The following is a 21,093-nucleotide window of genomic DNA, read 5'->3' as shown; positions in this document are numbered from 1 at the left end:
ATCAATCTAGTAAAAATGGATGCTACATGATTATGTAACTTATATAAGTTCGTTAACATTCATTTTTAGTTTTCTTTTTTTTATTCTAGTACTGTAGAGCTGGCTCGCACTTGCATAGGAACACCGTACTATTTGTCACCTGAAATCTGTCGGAACAAACCTTACAACAATAAAAGGTACTGTAAAACATTTGACTTAAGAGTTGTCTTTTTTCATTTTGATTTATTTCGTTTAGAAATTTAGAGCTATTCTGTTGATGCAATAATAAAGAGTTCAGTCTTTATTGATCTCCAGTGCTGTGCACTTTACTACATGGGTTGGATAAATCTATTGAGTGAATGCGCAAGCACAATAACTGACTTCATTAAACATATGAGGGTCTGTGCCGTAGCTCACTGCTAGTTACCAGATTGAGTCTCATGTAGTGCTATCTTATTCCACAGAGGCCATTTTCTCATGCCACGACGGTTAGAAGCAGTAGCTGGTCCATCTTCTCCAACCTCCTCTTGTGTGTATTAGCCAGACTCTCTCTCAGTTGGAATCAATGCCAATCCAAAGCTTCATAGGCAGGTGTGGTGGTGGAGGAATTTATCTATTAATCCTCATTGGTTTTTGGGAGGAGCAGTATGCCTGGGTTTCTCCCCCACATCCCCCCATAGAATACTCCCAGCATTACAACTGGGAGTTAGTTCTGATCAGAACTATGTACAGCAGCGTCACTCCAGCCTCAGACATAATCAGTCATGTCCCAGCCAGAATCTGCCATCCACAGGAAGTGAGTACAGGGTTAATCAGTAATAAAACTGTCTAAATAACTGATTTTTTTTAAAAAAAGCCCACAACACTTTTAAATGCTTTAGAAATTTCCAAGTCATGTAGGACATAAAATCCAGGGTACTTGCATCTCTTAAAAAGAGATTTCTTCCACCATTCACTTATCCAATTTATCTAAATCAGATACGGTGATAAGTGTGGTATTGATTCCTACATAAAAAGAGTCTGGAGCCGAAATATCTGGTGCTGTCTTTGTTCGGAAGAGGCATATGTTTGTTTTTTAAATAGATAGGAAGCTAGTACATCTTGCAAAATGCACAAATGCTTAATTTCTATCACTTGGTTTCAAGAACATGCTTCTAGAGCAGCGATACTCAGACCTCAGTGGTTCAGGAGCCAAATTCAGGATCAACATTACCCCCAGAAAAGCCACAGTAACGTGAATTCATTGTTTCACTTATTATAGTACTATTGATATTTAGTTTTATTTATATAATGTATGTATGTATTCTCACGGCAAGTAAGTTAATAACTTAGTACAAGTTGATAACTTGATTGGTTAATAACATAGTAAAAATATTCTGATTTGGTTAATAATCACACAATGTTTTTATATATTGTGCTACAAAGAGTTGCTGGAAATGCATTAGAGAGCCATTTGTTTTTCACGCACCACAGTCTGAGGATCGCTGTTTTAGATAATTCTGTATTTTTGGAGTAAAAACTAATTTTTCAGGTCTGTTCTCTTTGTTTAGTGACATATGGGCTCTTGGTTGTGTTCTCTATGAAATGTGCACACTTAAACATGCAGTAAGTAAAAATTTAAAATACTTTGGAATTATTACTCTATTTTACAAACATACCTCTTTCATTATTTTGTCCATTGTCAAATTTCAGACTGATATATTATATCTGAGCTGATGCAGGGCTTTTCATGGTATGTGCTTGTTTTTTAAATTAACTTTACTGTTGTAGCCATCTCTTCCCCTCACTTTTTTGTTTGCCGCCTATCCTGCACATGTGTGCAGTATATTTAGCAACACATTTTTTTTTAAGCCTCCTTCACTAAACTGTGTTTTAGCAACAAAAGTAGCAAGTATGATAGCAAAAGTGCATTAAGCAAAGTGTAGCATTCCTTTCCTAGCAATATTGTGAACTTTACAGACTGAATTCACCAATAACTAATTGAATGTATCTTTGGTGCAGTAGCACTAATGAGCTTCCTTTGTAGCATGCACAAATGGCAAATGTCTTCTGTTTTCTAGTTTTTTTTTTTTTTTTTTAAATATACCTTACTGCTCTTTAGAGGCTTTAAGAGTATCATTTTGGAGACTATCCTTTTCCTATTAGTATATTTTGCTCTCTTCCTTACGTTCCCATGCCATTTTACCCCCTTATTTTAGAAATAAAATTGAAATTAGTGTTTGATTTTGTTTAAATGTATTGTCATTAAAAAATATCACACTTGTCTGAAACTGTTTATCTAAAATGACTGTAACAGAAAGATTAGAGGAAAAATATTTTTCAGTTATCTTGTGTAATCCATCACTGTTTCCCATGTCTAGTCAGTCAGTTTTCCCTGCTTGGTGGGTCACTGACATGGCAACAGTGGGGAGAAAAACATTTTTAAAAATAGGAAAATATAATTGTTAAATGACAAAATTTGGAAAGGGGCTTCAGAGGCAGATGTGGTACTGGAAAGTATTTATATATAATTTAATAGACTGGATTTCAAGTGATGTCCCTTTTTAGCTGTTGATCATAGTTTGCTTCCAACCCCAGGGCCTAATCAGTATTGTTGATTAAAGGATTAGAGTGAATTCCAGAGAGGTGCCAGAGTACCTACAGCTCATGTTGAAATTTCAACAACACTTCTCAGGATTTGGCCCTAAATGAACACAGACCTTTTACTATCCTTTTTGTTTCTAGAGGTGGCGTTTTCATAAAAGGATTGACAATCTGGTGGACTAAAAGGGAAGAAGGCTAGCAACCTATATGCATTTTACTCCAAAACATTGTTTTGCATTACCATTGACTGTTGGCCAGCTTTGGGAACAATTTTTATTGGTTAACTGTAGATACAGAGCTAACAAAAAGCACAAAACACTTTCAGAATCCAAAAATTAGTCTTATTGTTTAGTGTGGCAGAGTTGTATAAAATTAAAGTATTTAGTATCGGATTACTAGATACAGAGCACATTTGAGATCTAAAAGATCTTTTGATAATGGCCCTTCAAATATTTAAAGAGAAGTAATTTTTTTATTTTTTATTTTGGTATGTTTATGTAAATTAGGTTCTTTATGGCTGTGCCAGCATTACAGTATACATATTAATGTATGCAAATTTCTCTCTTTCTGGTAATTATAGTTTGAAGCTGGTAACATGAAAAACCTGGTACTGAAGATAATCTCTGGATCTTTTCCTCCTGTTTCTCTGCATTATTCCTACGATCTACGTAATCTGCTTTCACAGTTATTTAAAAGGAATCCTAGGGATAGACCATCAGTCAACTCCATATTGGAGAAAATCTTTATAGCCAAACGGGTGGAAAAATTTCTTACACCACAGGTATGGAAATGATTTTAAAATAGCTTTAGAATTCTGCCTCTTTTATTTATTGTGCTATGTTCAACCATCTGCACTTTTTATTATAGTAAGATGCAAATTTAGAATATAAGATACTCATGAGAAATTACTTCCAAAAATATTACAATAGAAAGTAAAGAACTTGTATCTATTTTGAGGAAAAATAGTTACTACTATATTTAGGAAACAGTCACACTTATTATACCAGTAAAATGAACTGCCAACAAATTTCATTTCAGGTTGTTGAAATATTGTTTCTATTCCTGAATTTCAGTAATTCAGTTATTTAATTTAAGTGCATCATGTCCTGTGTGCTTGTACAGTTAAATGTTTAGTTAGTCTTTGATATATCTGAACAGGTGGCTATCCATAACATAGGACTGACAATGAATTCAGTAAGCTACTAGTACCATTTCCTTAGTACTTTTTCTTAAATTTGCAAACAGTTCCAAATGCTTTGGGAATATTTAAGAGTGGGGGTGGGGTGTTTTTTTTTGTTTTTTTTTTAAAGCAACCAGGAATGTTTAAATGGACATAGGAGTAAGTCTAAGGAAATTGTTCAACATGCTTCTGCCCATGTGGAATTCCATGATCAGTTCTGATGATAGTATTACATTAAAATGACAATATAAAGGTGAGCAAGAATAGCAGAGGGCAAACAATACTGATTTCATTTATTTATATATTTTTGGAGATGTGTAAATCTAATTCATATATGAATTGAAATTCCAAATGAACTTTAAACTTGCATTCTTACAGGAGTTGAAAATTCTCTTGGAATTTCTTTTAGAGCTAAAATAGGGAGTAGATCCCCAGTGGGAGCAAATATTGTAAATTAGTTTTTTTTTTAAAGAACTGTTTAGGGGCTTAGCTGTCCAATGTTAACACTGTCCTAAGAGTTAACCTGTTTGCTCCTGTGATCTGACTTTGCTTCCTGAGGCCAGCATAGGTTTAGAATTTTCAATGGGGTCTGAATAGCCATGAGTTAATTAGCAGTAACTTACCATAGTCTAAAGGCAGTATTTCCTTCTGGGTCCAGTGAGGGCACTGGATGATGGGACTCTTTTTCACTGGGACTTGAGCAAATCAATTGAAGGGACGGCGAATTTAAAAAAAAAAAAAAAAAAAGTAAAAAGTATCTGAAAAACTTGTACCAACACTAGTAACTATTAATATCTAAAGATCTGAATGCATAAATTTTCTCAGTTTGTAAGTATATTTGTGCATTTGACAGCACTTAGCGTAATCAGTTTTGCTGTTTTCCCATGTGTAGTCGGGTTTTTTCCTTCTTGAAAAGACAAGACCTGTATAAACCACAAGGAAGCAGACAGATCCCCATAATGTTTTTAAAGAAATAAGAATTAAAAAATTCCTTCCATTTAAAAGTACAGCGAAACTTCAGAGTTACAAACACCTCAGGAATGGAGGTAGTTGGTAATCCTGAAATGTTCGCAACTCTGAACAAAACTTTATGGTTGTTCTTTCGAAAGCTTACAACTGAACATTGACTTAATACAGCTTTTGAAATTTTACTATGCAGAGAAGAATGCTGCTTTTAACCATCTTAATTTAAATTAAACAAGCACAGAAACAGTTTCCTTAACTTGTCAAAGCTTTTTTTAAACTTGCCCTTTATTTTTTTAGTAGTTTACGTTTAACACAGTACTGTACTGTATTTGCTTTTTTTTCCTTTTTTTTCTGCTGCTGCCTGATTCCATCTCACAGTGTATAATGTTAGGCATGTATGTAAGTTTTAACAGAGTTAAGGCTAAAGTTTGCAGATAAAGTTGAATTACAAGCTTTACTTTCACGTAATTTTATGTAAGGAAAGTGAAGACTTCTGAAACACTTGAGTCTTTTGCAGGTGCATGAATAAAAGTTGTAGCTAGTAAAATAACTTTGCCTTTTGTTTAGCTTATTGCAGACGAATTCAGTCACAAAGTGTTCCACAAGTTTGACGCCCATGTTGCACCAGGTAAATGTACACGAGTGCTCTGCAGTTACCTTCAGTTGCAGTAGGATAGATTGTGTTCAGATACGGAATTTATTTTGACCAGATATTAAAAAAAACAACCTGGGAATAAATATAAATATTTTATTATTTATTTATTATTTTATTGATATTTTTAGGAAAGCATGTATGTGTAACCTACGCGTTTAAACTATAAATGAGCCTCTAACTTTTAAAGTTACATTTTACTCTTGCCACATTATTTTCAAAAGTAAGCAGATTGCTAATACTGAACATCAGTCAAGGGATTAATCAGTATTTCTGCTGCACAGGTTCTCTCCTCTTCATAGCAAATTGGTAATACTGTAATTTTCATTTTTGAATTTTGGTGGTGGTCCAGTGTTGTTGCTGGAGGCTCCACGTCTGAGCCTTTCAACTCAGGACACGAGAGTTTCTGCCTCTGATAGCAGAACAAATTGCTGGTTCAATTTCTCCCGACTGCTTTTTGTCTTACAACTTCAATTTTTATTTGTTTTTATGCAACTTGACTTCATCTTGCAGCATTGATGAGATGAGAGGAATCACTGCAGCTTTGAGGGTCTACCTTCTAGTTTCTCTGGTACAACACAACAGTTTAGGGCATCTCCCCCATTCTATGGGTCCGGTGGCCCTCCATCGGTTAGCGGGACCTTTTCCCAGTGAAAGAGCCTTCACACAGTAATACCCTGAAGCTATATTTATTAGCAATTAATGAACAGAGTACACATGCAAAGGATCTGATGCTCATCGCTCCCCATAAAACAGGCTTCTCCCAGTGGCCAGTCAGGATTGGATCGTCTGGGGTTCCAGCTTCTGCACAGTATGGTCGTGCAGGGTCTCCGAGATCTAGCAGCTTTGATCTTAGGCTGCATCCCAGCGTTAGGGTCCAACAAACTTCTCTTTTGACTCTCATTATATAGTTTAAAATGGGAGTTTTTCTTCGAGGAGTGTCCTTGTGGGTGCTCCACTTCAGGTGAATCTACATCCCTCCAATCAGAGGATTTCAGTAGCAGTGTCTAGTTGGTTCGCACATGCGTTGTCCACATCTTGTACTCTCTCTGGCTGTTACATAGGGCTGTGTGACCAACCCTCCCTCAGTTCCTTCTCTACTGCCCTTGGCTTGAGATGGAGCAATGGCAGTGCCTCTGAGTTTACCTTTATCTTAAGAATTAGTCTAGATTAGGAATTTTAGAACCTAGTTTAGCTAGTTAAGTCTTTATTTACTCTTTTTCTTCCCTGTTTTTTTTTCCTCATGAGAAAGTGTGGGGTTTTTTTGTTCTTTAAATTATTATACCTTCTAGCATAGTGTAAATACCATATTCTGAGGGGCATGCCCAGCTTCCAGGTTTTAAGTGCTGCTTCACTTGCCAGTTGTCAGTCCTGGTCTCTGACAGACACTCACTGTGTGTCTGTGGTCTCGGTGATTCACACGTACCACAAAAGTGTTCCCATTGCTGTAATCTGAAGACCCGAGCCAGGAAAGCGAGGAATCTTCAGTTAAAAGCCCTCTTGATGGGGAAGTCTCTGTGCCCAGCATCCGATCCAGGATCATGGACCTCTCCTGGGCACTGGTCTCGAGCGGTGGCATCTGACAGGCATTCTGCAGTACCCTCTCAAAAGAGAGAGCACTCCAGCTACAGCCTCCCCTTCCTGGAAATCTGCCAAAAAGAGGTGATCCCCAACTCCTCAGACACCATCGGTACCAACTGCACCGAGACAGATTACCTCTGAGGTGGCAGGACCCTCTGGTACTTCAGGTACCGTGCAAGCCAAGGACCCTAAGTGGGCAGGCTAGGAGAGAAGCAGCAATGAGAAACTTAACCATCCCTTCCTCAGTACTGCTGGAACCGCTCAAACGTGTGACACCGAGTAGCTCAGCAGCACTGTAGTGTGTGGTGCCACCTTCTGCCTCCATAGTGTACAATCCTCAACATTGATAATCAGCGTAATTGCATTGGTACTGCCGACAACACCCTCCTCGGTACCAGTGCTGTTAGTACCGCAGCAATTTCTCCGGCACAAAAAACCTCTTAGTATTTTCAGCACTGGAATCTCTCCTCCTGGGTACTGATATTACTCCATCATGGTCAGTACTGTACCAGCTTACACCACCATCCAGGTCAGCTCCTCCTTTCTCCAGCGACAAGAATGATGATGAAGAACAGGAAAACCTCTCTTCGTGTCACTCCTCTCCTATCCGGACAACCGCCAGACCAGGTCCACCAGAACAACCTCAACACCACCCCGGACCCAAAGCTCATGGGTGGTACAGACATCCCTGGATATCTCCATTAATGCCATCCCCACCACGGTGGTCCTACTGGGACCCATGGGCAGTGTACTGTCACTACACTGTAAGCCTCCCAGCACACACAGAGAGGTCAAGGCATTCCCTATTATCCTCAATGCCTGGACCCTGTAAATCCCTGGAAGAGACACCTGAGGGACTCTAAGAGACTTAGGATCAGGAGGTCACCCCAGCTGCTAATTTTTCCTTCTCCTCTCTGGACAAAGCGGTTGTGCCCCCAGTACCCATAATGGATGATTAAGACTAAACTTTTGTCACAGATATTTTTAGTAAAAGTAAAGACAGGTCACAGGCAATAATCAAAAATTCATGGAAGCCTGTGACCTGCCTTTGACTTTTACTAAAAATATCTGACAAAATGGGTACGGTGAAGGGTCCAGCATGCATTGCTTCTGGGGTCCCCTACTGTCTGCAGCAGTGGGGCAGCTGCAGGGTCCCCACACTGCTTGCCGTGGCTAGGCAGCTGCAGGGGCCCCAGCTTGGAGCTCTCGGGGGAGAGGGGGGCGCCACCGATGGCTCAGAGCTCTGGGGTCCCCCACTACCCATGGCAGCTCAGAGTTCCAGGATCCCCGCGGTGGCTGAAGTCAGAGAGGTCTCTGGAAGTCAGTTTCTGTGACAAAATTGTAGCCTTACATCCAGACTTCAAACAGTCACAAGAGCTGTTTAAGAGGATTGCAGACTCTCTGGAGATACCAGTGGAAGAAGTTGTGGAGTCACAACATAAGCTGTTGGACATCCTCCAGACATCATCTTCATCCATGATTGCTCTCCGGATGAATGAGGTATCCATTGACCTGACCAAGGCCATCTGACAGAATCCAGCAGCAATTCCACTTACCTGTAATAGAGTGGACAAAAAATATTACATCTCTTCCAAGGGAATGGAATTTTTGTTTTCACAACCTACACCAAATTATCTGGTGATAGAAACCATGAATGTGTGGGGCAGACGACATTCCAGATCCAATCCATACCATAGTGACTGGGAATGATTATCTTTTTGAGTGTCAGGCCTAGTCATCAGTGACCCTACAGTTCAGGATCACAAACTATGAGGTGTTAATGGCCAAATGCAACCACTCCAATTATTCAGAGATGGCTGACTTTATTGATTTATCTCCCTGAGAGCAAGAAAAAGAAATTTAAAGCAGTTATCTCTAAGGGCCAGCTCCTATCTTGAACAGTCATGCAAGCCTCAATGGACTTGGCAGACACTGGCACGTTCCATCACCACGACTGTAGTCATGTGGCGAGCTTCATGCCTCTACCTCTCTGGGTTTCCCAGGGAGGTACAATCCACTGTCGAGGATCTCCCGTTCAAGGGCCCAAAGCTATTCTCAGATAAAACAGATGAGTCACTTCACACACTAAAGGATTCCAGAGCAACTCTTCGATCCTTAAGCATCAACACACTTACACAAAGAAAAAAATGGGAAATGTTACTCGGCACAAAGAGCAAGATCTGCGCCATACACACAAACAGAGGCAATAAGACCCACAAAAACATAGGCAGACCCCTACCAGGTGGAGACCACTCCCATCTCAACTATGAAAATCCCAGAAACTCCACACTAAACAGCAGTTTTGAGGGTTTGGTCAAAGACCTGAGATACCTCCCACATTTTCAAGTGCTGGAACCATCCACAGCTGTCCATTCTTTCAGAGACCGTCTGATTCCATTCCACCCAGCATGGAAGACCATCACATCAGACAAATGGGTACTAGAAATTATCAAGAATGGCTTTGAATCCAGTTTACCTCCTTCCTTTTCAAGGACCCTTCTCATGAACACCTACTGCAACAGGAAGTAAACCATCTCCTACGCCTAGGTGCCATAGAGTTAATACCAACAAAGTACAGAGGGAATGGTTTCTACTCCTATCATTCCTTAACCCAGGAAAAAAAACAGCGGATGTAGGCCCATTCTTGACCTAAGGAAACTCAACAAATTTGTGAAGACCCAACGGTTCAGGGTAGTCATGCTCACAACGATAATTCCAGCACTAGAACAAGGGGACTGGTTCTCGACTCTTGATTTCCGGTATGCATATTTCCACATAACGATGCATCTTTCACACAGGAGGTTTCTCAGATTTGTTCTGGGAAAAGATCATTACCACTACGAGGTACTCCCTTTTGGCCTGTCTGTGGTTCCATCGGATTTTCGAAAGTACTGGCATTGGTGGTGGCTCCCCCCTGCAGACGAGGTCATAATATTCCCCTAGCTGAACTATTGCTTACTCAAAGCCTCCACACAAGAAAAGGCCCTAGGAGCTACCCAAAAGAAAATGGGTCTGTTCACAACCAAGCTTACAAATAACTAGCGAAAATCAATGCTCATGCCTGTGCAGAGACTAGAGTTAATCAGGGTGTACCTTAGTTCATTGGAAGCTATGGCCTAACTGCCCCCACACAGATTTGTCATTCTCGTCCATCTGATTACTACAACACAAACCAGCCCATAGACATCAGCCAGAACCTGTCTCCAACTATTAGGCCATATGTCAGCAACAATATTTATCCTGAAACATGCCAGATTACATGTGCTACTTTCAAGACTGGCTTCTCTGCACTGGTGGACTCGACCACACAGTGTTTGTGTAGGAGTTCCCTTTGACAGACCCATCAATAATATTCACAAAGGACGCTTCTCTGCTATGTTGTGGGGGTGCACTGGTACAACCACACAAGCCAGGGCAGGTGGTCCCCCTTGGAATCAACATTGCACATAAAGCTATTGGAATTTCGAGTAGTCTACAGTGCATGCTCACATTTCCTACTCATGATCAGGAACGAGACCATAAAGGTATTGATGGACAATGTTGCTTTTATGTTTTATATAAACCGAGAAGGGGGGCATGGTTACACTTGCTATGCACAAAAGTGATACAATTATGGAACTGGTGCATCCACCACAACATTGACATCTCAGCCTCCTACCTACCAGGATGCCAAAACACCACTGCGGACATGTTGAGCAGAAAATTCTCCCAGGACTGTGAGTGGGGACTATAACAGGTATTCAAATGCTGGGGGTTCCCAGCCATACACTTTGCAGCAACCCAGAATGCCAAATGCCCACATTTCTGCTTGAGAGCAGGATTGGAACCCTGATCTCTAGTGGATCTCAACAAGGGATCTGGGGCCGTGAGCAGGTTTCAGGTGGTCCTCCAAGCATGGTTGGCATTACTCACTAAGGACCAGGGAAGAAAGCCGAAGCCCCACCGTGCAGGACTGCAGCCTGGGGCCCTGAGCCCCACCACCCAGGTGTGAAGCCGAAGCCTGAGCAACTTAGCTTTGTGGGGCCCCCTGTGGTGTGGGGTCCCTGACAGTTGTCCTACTTGCTATCCCTTAATGCTGGCCCTAGCTTTTATATGCAGAAAAACAGTTGTGGCTGGGCTGGGGAGTTTTCATAGCATGTTGGGGCAGGGGATGGGGCTCAGAAAGAAAAAGATTGAGAACTGCTGCTCTGGGTGTTGCTTTTCTCCTCAAATGGGATGCACCTCTACTGTGTGCATTTCCCCTAACCCCTATCCTATCCAGGGTCATACATAAGAAGGACTGACAAATCCAGAGTTATCTTGATAGCCCCCACGTGGTCCAGACAGACATGGTTCCCTGCTGAAGATGGCCATGTGCCCACTGTGTACTCTTTCCCTTCTTCCACATACCTTGTCTCAGGATGTGAGCAAGGTCCACCACCTGAACTTGGCAATACTCCACCTGAAAGCATGGCTACTCCATGATTCCAAAGCAGCGGAAATTACCTGTTCAGAGGAAGTAAGAGCCATACTGTTAAACAGCAGACAGTCTACTGCCCGATATACTTGCCTACACAAATGGAAGAGATTCCACATATGGTACCAGAATAGATAAACAGTGGTGACTACCTCTCCTTTATCAATATTTGATTACATACTGGAACTTAAGAAATTGGGTCGCTCAGAGTACACCTTGAGGCAATCATGGCTTTCCACCACAAAGTTGACAAGTTCTCAGTTTTCACGCACCCTACCACTAAACGATTTCTCCTTTACCCTGAAATACGAGCCCCTACATCCTCATAGGACCTTAATCTAGTGCTACGATGCCTTACTGGGTCTGCATTTGAACCCTTAGCAAAATATTCACTTCTCCAGCTCTCAATGAAGGTGACCTCTTGTTGCTATAACAGCCACACGATGAGTTGGAAAACTTGGGGCTTTCATGGCACACCGTCTATACACAATATTCTTTAAAATTAAGTTACTCTAAGACCACATCCAAAACTTTTATGTAAAATAGTTGCCTCATTCCACTTGAACCAGCCCATCCATCTCCCATTGTTCTTTCCAAAACTTTTTGGGAACAAACAAGAAACGATGTTCCGTACCTGGGATGGCAGAAGGGTGCTAGCATTTTACATTTGCAAATTTCTGAAAGATTTAGTCCTGTCAAAGTTATTTCTCCCCATCACGGAGACATGGAACTCTGGCTGCATTGACCTTTTTGCTACTGCCAGCAAAAACTACAACATCCCCCTGCCCCCAGGGACCCGCACACACTCCACTAGATTGCATTCTTTATTAATACCCTTCCTCAACAATGTACCTATCATAAACATCTGCAAATAGCAACATGGGCATCATCCCATACATTCACAGAGCACTACGCAATAGGGCAAAACTCGTCACTGGATGCTCTGTTTGGACTCACAGCCTTATTTGTTGCCACTGCACCTCCAAAGCCCCTTCCTTCCCCTGAGGAGCACTGCTCTGTAGTCATCTAAAATGGAGCACCTACAGGGTCGCTCCTTAGAGAAGAGACGGTTACTCACCCTGTGCAGTAACTGAGGTTCTTCCCGATGGTTATCCCTGTGGGTGCTCCGCTACATTCCTTCCTCCCGTCAATTTCAGAGTTTCATGGTAGAGACTCTGTGATAGAGAAGGAACTGAGGGAGGTTTGTCGCACAGTGCTACGTAACATTCAGAGGTGCCGCGAGATAGGGACAGCGCATATATGACTCAATCAGGCACTACTACTGAATTCTCTGATCACAGGCGCAGGGATGCAGATTTACCTAAAGTGGAACACTCACAGGGACAACCATCTCGAAGAACCTCAGTTACTGCACAGGGTGAGTAACAGTCTCCTCTTCTTATCTATACCATAACCAATTATTTTACTCAAAACACAACTATATAATAATTCTAACCACTCATTTTACATAACTATATAGGGAGTTCCCATGTCTAGTGCTTGCTTACTCATGCTTTTGTGTTTTTTCAAAATTTGTTAAAACATCTCAAGGTCTGCTTATTTTTATGACTTGGAGGTGGGATACACACTCAGGGTAGGAATGGTTAATCAGCAGCAGAACATGACTCCCATCTCCTGCACAATACACTCTCTAATTTCTTAAAATATTGTCTAATGGTCTAAAACACTTTCCCTCGGAACAGCAAAAACTTTATAATTTCTATTTATCGACAAAAGCAACTTTTAACAAAAAAAATCAGACACCCAGTAAAGAAACTTGCCGAAACAAGGTTAGCTTGTCCATATTTCCTTCTGTTCCCATGAATCTGTGATTTTACTGTATCTATCCCTGTTAGCAATGCTGCAGTATTTTCTTCTATCTGCTAAAGCCAAGGCTAAATTTCCCCAACTATGGTTTCTGTTACCAATTTACGGTGGCTCTGCATACAAGATGGCTGCAGATTATGCTAAATCCATACACAAAATGGCTACAGGTCATGTCAGTTCCAGGACTGTCGCAACAGCGCCACTTGAGTGGGCTCCTCTGCTCCCCCTTCTAACGAGGTAGAGAAGCACCAGGAAGCATCAAGCCACGTCCAAGATATGCGATAGGCAGCTTTTCAGAAGACTCGGAGGGCAAGCTATGCCTTGCTGCGGCAAACAGCCAACCCTTGATCTGCCAGGGCATGAGAATTTAAAGTCAAATCAGCATGCTGGGATCTCATCTCCCCCATTCACAGTCATGATCGTGCTGTGGAAAGGCTTGACGAGGAACATGAGGCTTCCCAAGGAGCTGAGAACCACTTGTAGCTTACTTAGGGGGCAAGTTTTGCAAACTCTAAGGCTCCAGCTCCCAGATAGACAGAAGTGAGTGTCTCCTTCATCAGGAAGTAATTCATATAGTTGATGAGCAAGTGATATAAAATTCAAATTTAAATATTTTTGCCTTTGCCTTCCCACCTCAGAGAATGCTTGTTTGCTGAGGCCCTTTTCCTGTATAAGGGATCACTTATGGTGATCTGTATTGGACTCACTGCCACTCTCCCACACTGTAGCATGTCTGGGCATAAAGAGAATCCTATTACTCCTGTGAATCCCCATTTGAAGCAGCATAGAATCATAGAATATCAAGGTTGGAAGGGACCCCAGAAGGTCATCTAGTCCAACCCCTTGCTCAAAGCAGGACCAATTCCCAGTTAAATCATCCCAGCCAGGGCTTTGTCAAGCCTGACCTTAAAAACTCCTAAGGAAGGAGATTCTACCACCTCCCTAGGTAACGCATTCCAGTGTTTCACCACCCTCTTAGTGAAAAAGTTTTTCCTAATATCCAATCTAAACCTCCCCCACTGCAACTTGAGACCATTACTCCTCGTTCTGTCATTTGCTACCATTGAGAACAGTCTAGAGCCATCCTCTTTGGAACCCCCTTTCAGGTAGTTGAAAGCAGCTATCAAATCCCCCCTCATTCTTCTCTTCTGCAGGCTAAACAATCCCAGCTCCCCCAGCCTCTCCTCATAACTCATGTGTTCCAGTCCCCTAATCATTTTTGTTGCCCTCCGCTGGACTCTCTCCAACTTATCCACATCCTTCTTGAAGTGCGGGGCCCAAAACTGGACACAGTACTCCAGATGAGGCCTCACCAATGTCGAATAGAGGGGAACGATCACATGCCTCGATCTGCTTGCTATGCCCCTACTTATACATCCCAAAATGCCATTGGCCTTCTTGGCAACAAGGGCACACTGCTGACTCATATCCAGCTTCTCGTCCACTGTCACCCCTAGGTCCTTTTCCGCAGAACTGCTGCCTAGCCATTCGGTCCCTAGTCTGTAGCTGTGCATTGGGTTCTTCCGTCCTAAGTGCAGGACGCTGCACTTATCCTTATTGAACCTCATCAGATTCCTTTTGGCCCAATCCTCCAATTTGTCTAGGTCCTTCTGTATCCTATCCCTCCCCTCCAGCGTATCTACCACTCTTCCCAGTTTAGTATCATCTGCAAATTTGCTGAGAGTGCAATCCACACCATCCTCCAGATCATTTATGAAGATATTGAACAAAACCGGCCCCAGGACCGACTCTTGGGGCACTCCACTTGATACCGGCTGCCAACTAGACATGGAGCCATTGATCACTACCCGTTGATCCCGACAATCTAGCCAGCTTTCTACCCACCTTATAGTGCATTCATCCAGCCCATACTTCCTTAACTTGCTGACAAGAATACTATGGGAGACCGTGTCAAAAGCTTTGCTAAAGTCAAGAAACAATACATCCACTGCTTTCCCTTCATCCACAGAACCAGTAATCTCATCATAAAAGGCGATTAGATTAGTCAGGCATGACCTTCCCTTGGTGAATCCATGCTGGCTGTTCCTGATCACTTTCCTCTCATGCAAGTGCTTCAGGATTGATTCTTTGAGGACCTGCTCCATGATTTTTCCAGGGACTGAGGTGAGGCTGACTGGCCTGTAGTTCCCAGGATCCTCCTTCTTCCCTTTTTTAAAGATTGGCACTACATTAGCCTTTTTCCAGTCATCCGGGACTTCCCCGGTTCGCCACGAGTTTTCAAAGATAATGGCCAATGACTCTGCAATCACAGCCGCCAATTCCTTCAGCACTCTCAGATGCAACTCGTCCGGCCCCATGGACTTGTGCACATCCAGCTTTTCTAAATAGTCCCTAACCACCTCTATCTCCACAGAGGGATGGCCATCTCTTCCCCATTTTGTGATGCCCAGCGCAGCAGTCTGGGAGCTGACCTTGTTAGTGAAAACAGAGGCAAAAAAAGCGTTGAGTACATTGGCTTTTTCCACATCCTCTGTCACTAGGTTGCCTCCCTCATTCAGTAAGGGGCCCACACATTCCTTGGCTTTCTTCTTGTTGCCAACATACCTGAAGAAACCCTTCTTGTTACTCTTGACATCTCTGGCTAGCTGCAGCTCCAGGTGCGATTTGGCCCTCCTGATATCATTCCTACATGCCCGAGCAATATTTTTATACTCTTCCCTGGTCATATGTCCAACCTTCCACTTCTTGTAAGCTTCTTTTTTATGTTTAAGATCCGCTAGGATTTCACCTTTAAGCCAAGCTGGTCGCCTGCCATATTTACTATTCTTTCGACTCATCGGGATGGTTTGTCCCTGTAACCTCAACAGGGATTCCTTGAAATACAGCCAGCTCTCCTGGACTCCTTTCCCCTTCAAGTTAGTCCCCCAGGGGATCCTGGCCATCCGTTCCCTGAGGGAGTCGAAGTCTGCTTTCCTGAAGTCCAGGGTCCGTATCCTGCTGCTTACCTTTCTTCCCTGCGTCAGGATCCTGAACTCAACCAACTCATGGTCACTGCCTCCCAGTGCAGTGTAATAGAAATTGTGCCTGTCTAGTTTTTCAGACCAGGGAACCTCACTCTAAGCCTCTTTCCCTGGCAGAGTCTGAAAGGTGAGAAGGGATCTTTCTTTTTGTCCCTCCCTTTTAATAGACTGGTCCCACATTAAAGCATCAGGAGCTCCTTAGGCAGTCTGTTCCCAAAATAGAGTTACATAAGCACTCCATTCCTCAGATAGTAGCTCCATCATGGATGACGGGGAAGTTAGTAAATCACAAGCCATTATGAACATCAGAAGGGATTTCTAAATAAAGCCCTGAGTGGTACTAGGTCTCTCCTAAAGTACTTAAATTGTGGTTATCCAGCCTGGAGGAGAAGACAGGCATCCTTTCATGTTCCTTGGGCCATCTAATGGGCTGTTTCCCCAATCAAGGTATTTGTCCCAGTACCCCATCTTACTTAAGAGGTCCACAGACCAGGATGAATAATATGCTTATCACCCTCTTGTAAACAACCAAGGGAAGTACCACATACCACCAAAAACAAAGCACAGATGAAGATCCAAAATGCATGAGTCTCCCAGGACATGGAGCCAGTGGTTCACAAAACTCAATAATTATAATTAATAATAATAATAAAAAAGTCTTCAAACAAATATAGAGCCAGAGTTTCCTATACTCCTGCTTTGAGGATATCTTAAGACCAGACTGGGGATTTATGTTTAAAACTAAATCTTAAGCTAAAATGTTCTATAAAATAAGGAAATTTAACAAGTTCTGGGATCCTAAGTTTGATTCAGCAATAGACCCACCATTGATGTAGTCTAACATTCAGAAGTCACACCTTCAGACTTCTTTCTAAAAGATCCCATAGATAAGAGTGAAGACACTACATAGAACTTGCTACACCTTGACTCTGGCTATTTTTAGACCAAAAATGTTCCCTGTTCTTATTTAGGAAAACCTAATTGGTGGCAAGCAAATGGCTCATTGTCTAGGGGTATGATCCTTGTTTTGAGTGCAAGAGGTAATCCTAACGGAGTTCTGTGCCAAAAAAATAAAAATTCTGCACATTATTTTTAAAATTCTACAAATTTTTGAGAGTAAATAAATCAGGGTGGATTGGATTAAAATCAAATTGATTTTAAATCATGATTTAAATCACTAGTCAGACTCTATTTAATCATGGATTTCTACATAAAAGTGCATTCTTATTATAACCTGAATATATATTCTTCACAACTCAGAGATGTAGGTTTCATTTTTAGAAGCTACATGCTATACGTTGTTTAATCTGAAAAGTTTTCAAAATAAATCATAGTTTTACAGCTATATCAGAAAATAAATGATTGTTTGGTTATTTCATTAACCAAAGGTAATTGAAGCAGCAATTTATGAAGTCACTGGGAGAACGATCTCCAATTCAACAGATTAATCATTAATACTTGGAGGATTTTCTTGCCATGCTGTATTAGGAGGAGAACATCACCAGACAGACATTTAAATTGTTTTATTTAACTAAAACACTGTTATGTATTCTGGATTTTTTTCTTCAACAGCAAACATAATATTTTAACAAAACAAGCATATGAATTTTTGAATTTAGGTAAACCAAGTTTTTTAAAATCAGGTTTGTTTTTGTCAAAATTGTTTAAAATAGTTAAATGAAATATTTAAAAAAATTAAATAGACTATGTCAGCCAGGTCAACATGAGAAACTTAAAATATTGGCTTCTGCAGCTAACTCAGTAGTCTTCACCTTCATTTTCCTGTTTGTTCATAATCTGGAAAAGAAAATCAAGCTTTCCTGCTCTTTCTGGTCCCAAACAATTTCTCAGTTTGGAATGAATTAGTCTAAAGGAAGAAAATGTTCTTTACACTAGCAGAAGAAGCTACTGCTGTTAAAAGTGAGATTATCACTTCAACTGTCTCTGAATCCAAGTGCTTAAGTGATTTCCACCAGTTCACTGGTGTGACTTTCTTTAAAACATCATCAGCAAACATATAGTTCTTGAATGGTTGACCCTTAGTTCTGAAGTTTATTATAGTTGGCATTATGGAGGGATGATTGCTGGATGTCCATGTCATAGACAACTCTTCTTCAACAGTTAAGGTTTGACCCTGGTACCAAGTATTGCAAATATTTGCAAGAAAATGAGCTGGAGATAATGCTTGTCCCATTCATTTTTTTTTAATGCTTGTAATTTAACTCTGTCATTGCATATTTCTCTTTTTAAGATCTCACTCAGTGCCTTCCAAATTTCAACAGCATTAGCAATAAAACAGCTATTTCCCTGCATTTTGTTCAAGGCTACAGAAATAGGCTTCAGGGTACTCAGCATGTGTTCAACATTTCTCTTAAGCCCAACGTTGAGAACTCTGTCTGTGACAATGCGATCTGTTTTTTCACGATTTTGTTCACAAACTGTCTTCAGGTTAGGCCAGTTCTTGATACAGTGCTCAAAACAGTCCAATACTACGTTCCATCACATCTCTTGTGGGAGAGTTAGCTTGGTTCCTCCCACTTCTTTCAGAGCCGCTGCTGCAAAGTGGCTGTTATGGAATTATTTTGCAATTTCAACAACATTAGCCTTTAGTTCTGGAACACTGAAGTCTTTTTGGCTAGAAGGTGCATCAAATGAGCACTGCAACTGTATGTTAGCTTGGGACTCTTTTGTTTTCTAAATAATTTCTTCTCATCTTGGATACATTTGCAGTATTGTCTATGACCAAGCTGTATACTAGACATTTGAGTTTTTTCCCACAGTTTGTTATAGCTTTTTTACTGCTACTTCTTGTAAGTATTTTGCTGTATCAATTGTTTCTGTACGGAAGACATTCCGTTCTTCTGTTGTCACACAAGCACATACAAGAGGATCATTGTGGACATTGCTCCACCCATCAAGACTTGGATTAACAATTTTACCTTCTAGACTTTTTGTACACTGCTCAATTTCTGTTTCATACTGTCAAGGTTCCTCCCCCACTCTGAACTCTAGGGTACAGATGTGGGGACCTGCATGAAAAACCTCCTAAGCTTATCTTTACCAGCTTAAGTCAAAACTTCCCCAAGGTACAAAATATTACACCCGTTATCCTTGGACTGGCCGCTACCACCACCAAACTAATACTGGTTACTGGGGAAGAGCTGTTTGGACGCGTCCTTCCCCCCAAAATACTTCCCAAAACCTTGCACCCCACTTCCTGGACAAGGTTTGGTAAAAAGCCTCACCAATTTGCTTAGGTGACTACAGATCCAGACCCTTGGATCTTAAGAACAATGAACAATCCTCCCAACACTTGCACCCCCCCTTTCCTGGGAAATGTTGGATAAAAAGCCTCACCAATTTGCATAGGTGACCACAGACCCAAACCCTTGGATCTGAGAACAATGAAAAAGCATTCAGTGTTTTACAAGAAGACTTTTAATAAAAAATAGAAGTAAATAGAAATGAAGAAATCCCCCCTGTAAAATCAGGATGGTAGATATCTTACAGGGTAATTAGATTCAAAAACATAGAGAACCCCTCTAGGCAAAACCTTAAGTTACAAAAAAGATACACAGACAGAAATATTTATTCTATTCAGCACAATTCTTTTCTCAGCCATTTAAAGAAATCATAATCTAACACATACCTAGCTAGATTACTTACTAAAAGTTCTAAGACTCCATTCCTGGTCTATCCCCGGCCAAGACGACTACAGACAGACACAGACCCTTTGTTTCTCTCCCTCCTCCCAGCTTTTGAAAGTATCTTGTCTCCTCATTGGTCATTTTGGTCAGGTGCCAGCGAGGTTACCTTTAGCTTCTTAACCCTTTACAGGTGGGAGGAGCTTTCCCCTGGCCAGGAGGGATTTCAAAGGGGTTTACCCTTCCCTTTATATTTATGACACATACACTTTATCCAGCAATTTGCCTTCAACATCTGCTCTGTTGGGTGGACTGTGTCCTGGTCTTAATGACTGGACTGTGTAATGAAGTGTGATTTCTCAATCATATGGAAAGGAAAGTTTGTTGCATAAACGGGGCAATTTTTTCATCAATTACCTCTTTTTGTAATCTGCTGATTCTTATCACAAATTTATCTATGGTTGTTTCTGGATGATGGAGATTTTTTTGTTTTCTTTTTGCTACAGGTGATATACTGTGGCTATGTGTGACATACATGATGTTACTGAAACACTATGTAGATAACTCTGAAACTATAAAAAATTATGGTGATCTTGAAGGTGGATAGTCTTCAGAATCCTGTATGTTGAAGATGGATTCTCCTAAACAAAAAGTCAATGCAGTTATTTAATTATTATTACCATACTGCTCATTTAGTATTGCTCATTGCATTCACGGACACTCAGTACTACTTTAAAGGTGAAATTATAAAAGGAAGATCTGCCTCTTTCAGCTATTTATTTTTTATCACAACTGCATCTAAAATGCTAGTACCATAGGGTAACAACTATATTTTTTTGCTCAAACATGAGAATTCAAGAATAGTCCAGAAGGAAGACAGGCAGTCCTTAAGAAAGAAGTATGAAATAAAAAAGTTTATCAACCTGATCCTGCATGTTCAGACATGTTCTTTTCATCATCTTCAACACAGCTTCCTCCTGAGAAGGAACGCATCTCATGATGTTGTTTCATTGAGGCAACCAGGCTTTGCATTTCTTTGTTGCACTGTTTGCATTTTGCAGGCATGCCTGTCTTACCCCCAGGTAGAGGAATTTCATTAAAATATTCCCAAACTGGGTCTCTGTTATAGCCTGCTGCCACTATATGTTTTCCCATCTGGTGAGAGAATGGTATGATAGATCTCAGATCAATAAAGGCTACACTCAGAAAGAACTTAAGACTTCTGGAATATGCTGCTTAAACAG

At 41.1% G+C, this 21,093-nt stretch overlaps 1 protein-coding gene across 26 annotated transcripts in view; it reads left to right on the top strand.

Moving 5' to 3' along the window:
• The window catches only part of NEK1 (NIMA related kinase 1), a 189,364-nt gene that overhangs the window by 54,127 nt on the left and 114,144 nt on the right, over positions 1-21,093 (top strand). For all 26 annotated transcript variants that reach the window (XR_012158623.1, XR_012158624.1, XR_012158622.1 and 23 more), the window contains 4 exons: positions 90-176; positions 1,530-1,584; positions 3,143-3,343; positions 5,276-5,336. Coding sequence is in view for 22 of the 26 variants with exons in the window: in XM_073341591.1 (XP_073197692.1) it covers positions 90-176; positions 1,530-1,584; positions 3,143-3,343; positions 5,276-5,336 (404 nt within the window). In the remaining 4 variants the exon portion in view is untranslated. The remainder of the gene's footprint in view (positions 1-89; positions 177-1,529; positions 1,585-3,142; positions 3,344-5,275; positions 5,337-21,093) is intronic.

This window comes from Lepidochelys kempii, chromosome 4 (assembly GCF_965140265.1).
Source record: "Lepidochelys kempii isolate rLepKem1 chromosome 4, rLepKem1.hap2, whole genome shotgun sequence".
Classification (NCBI taxonomy): domain Eukaryota; kingdom Metazoa; phylum Chordata; order Testudines; family Cheloniidae; genus Lepidochelys; species Lepidochelys kempii.
The sequence above is the reverse complement of the archived record's forward strand: the minus strand, read 5'-3'. Positions and strand labels throughout refer to the sequence as shown.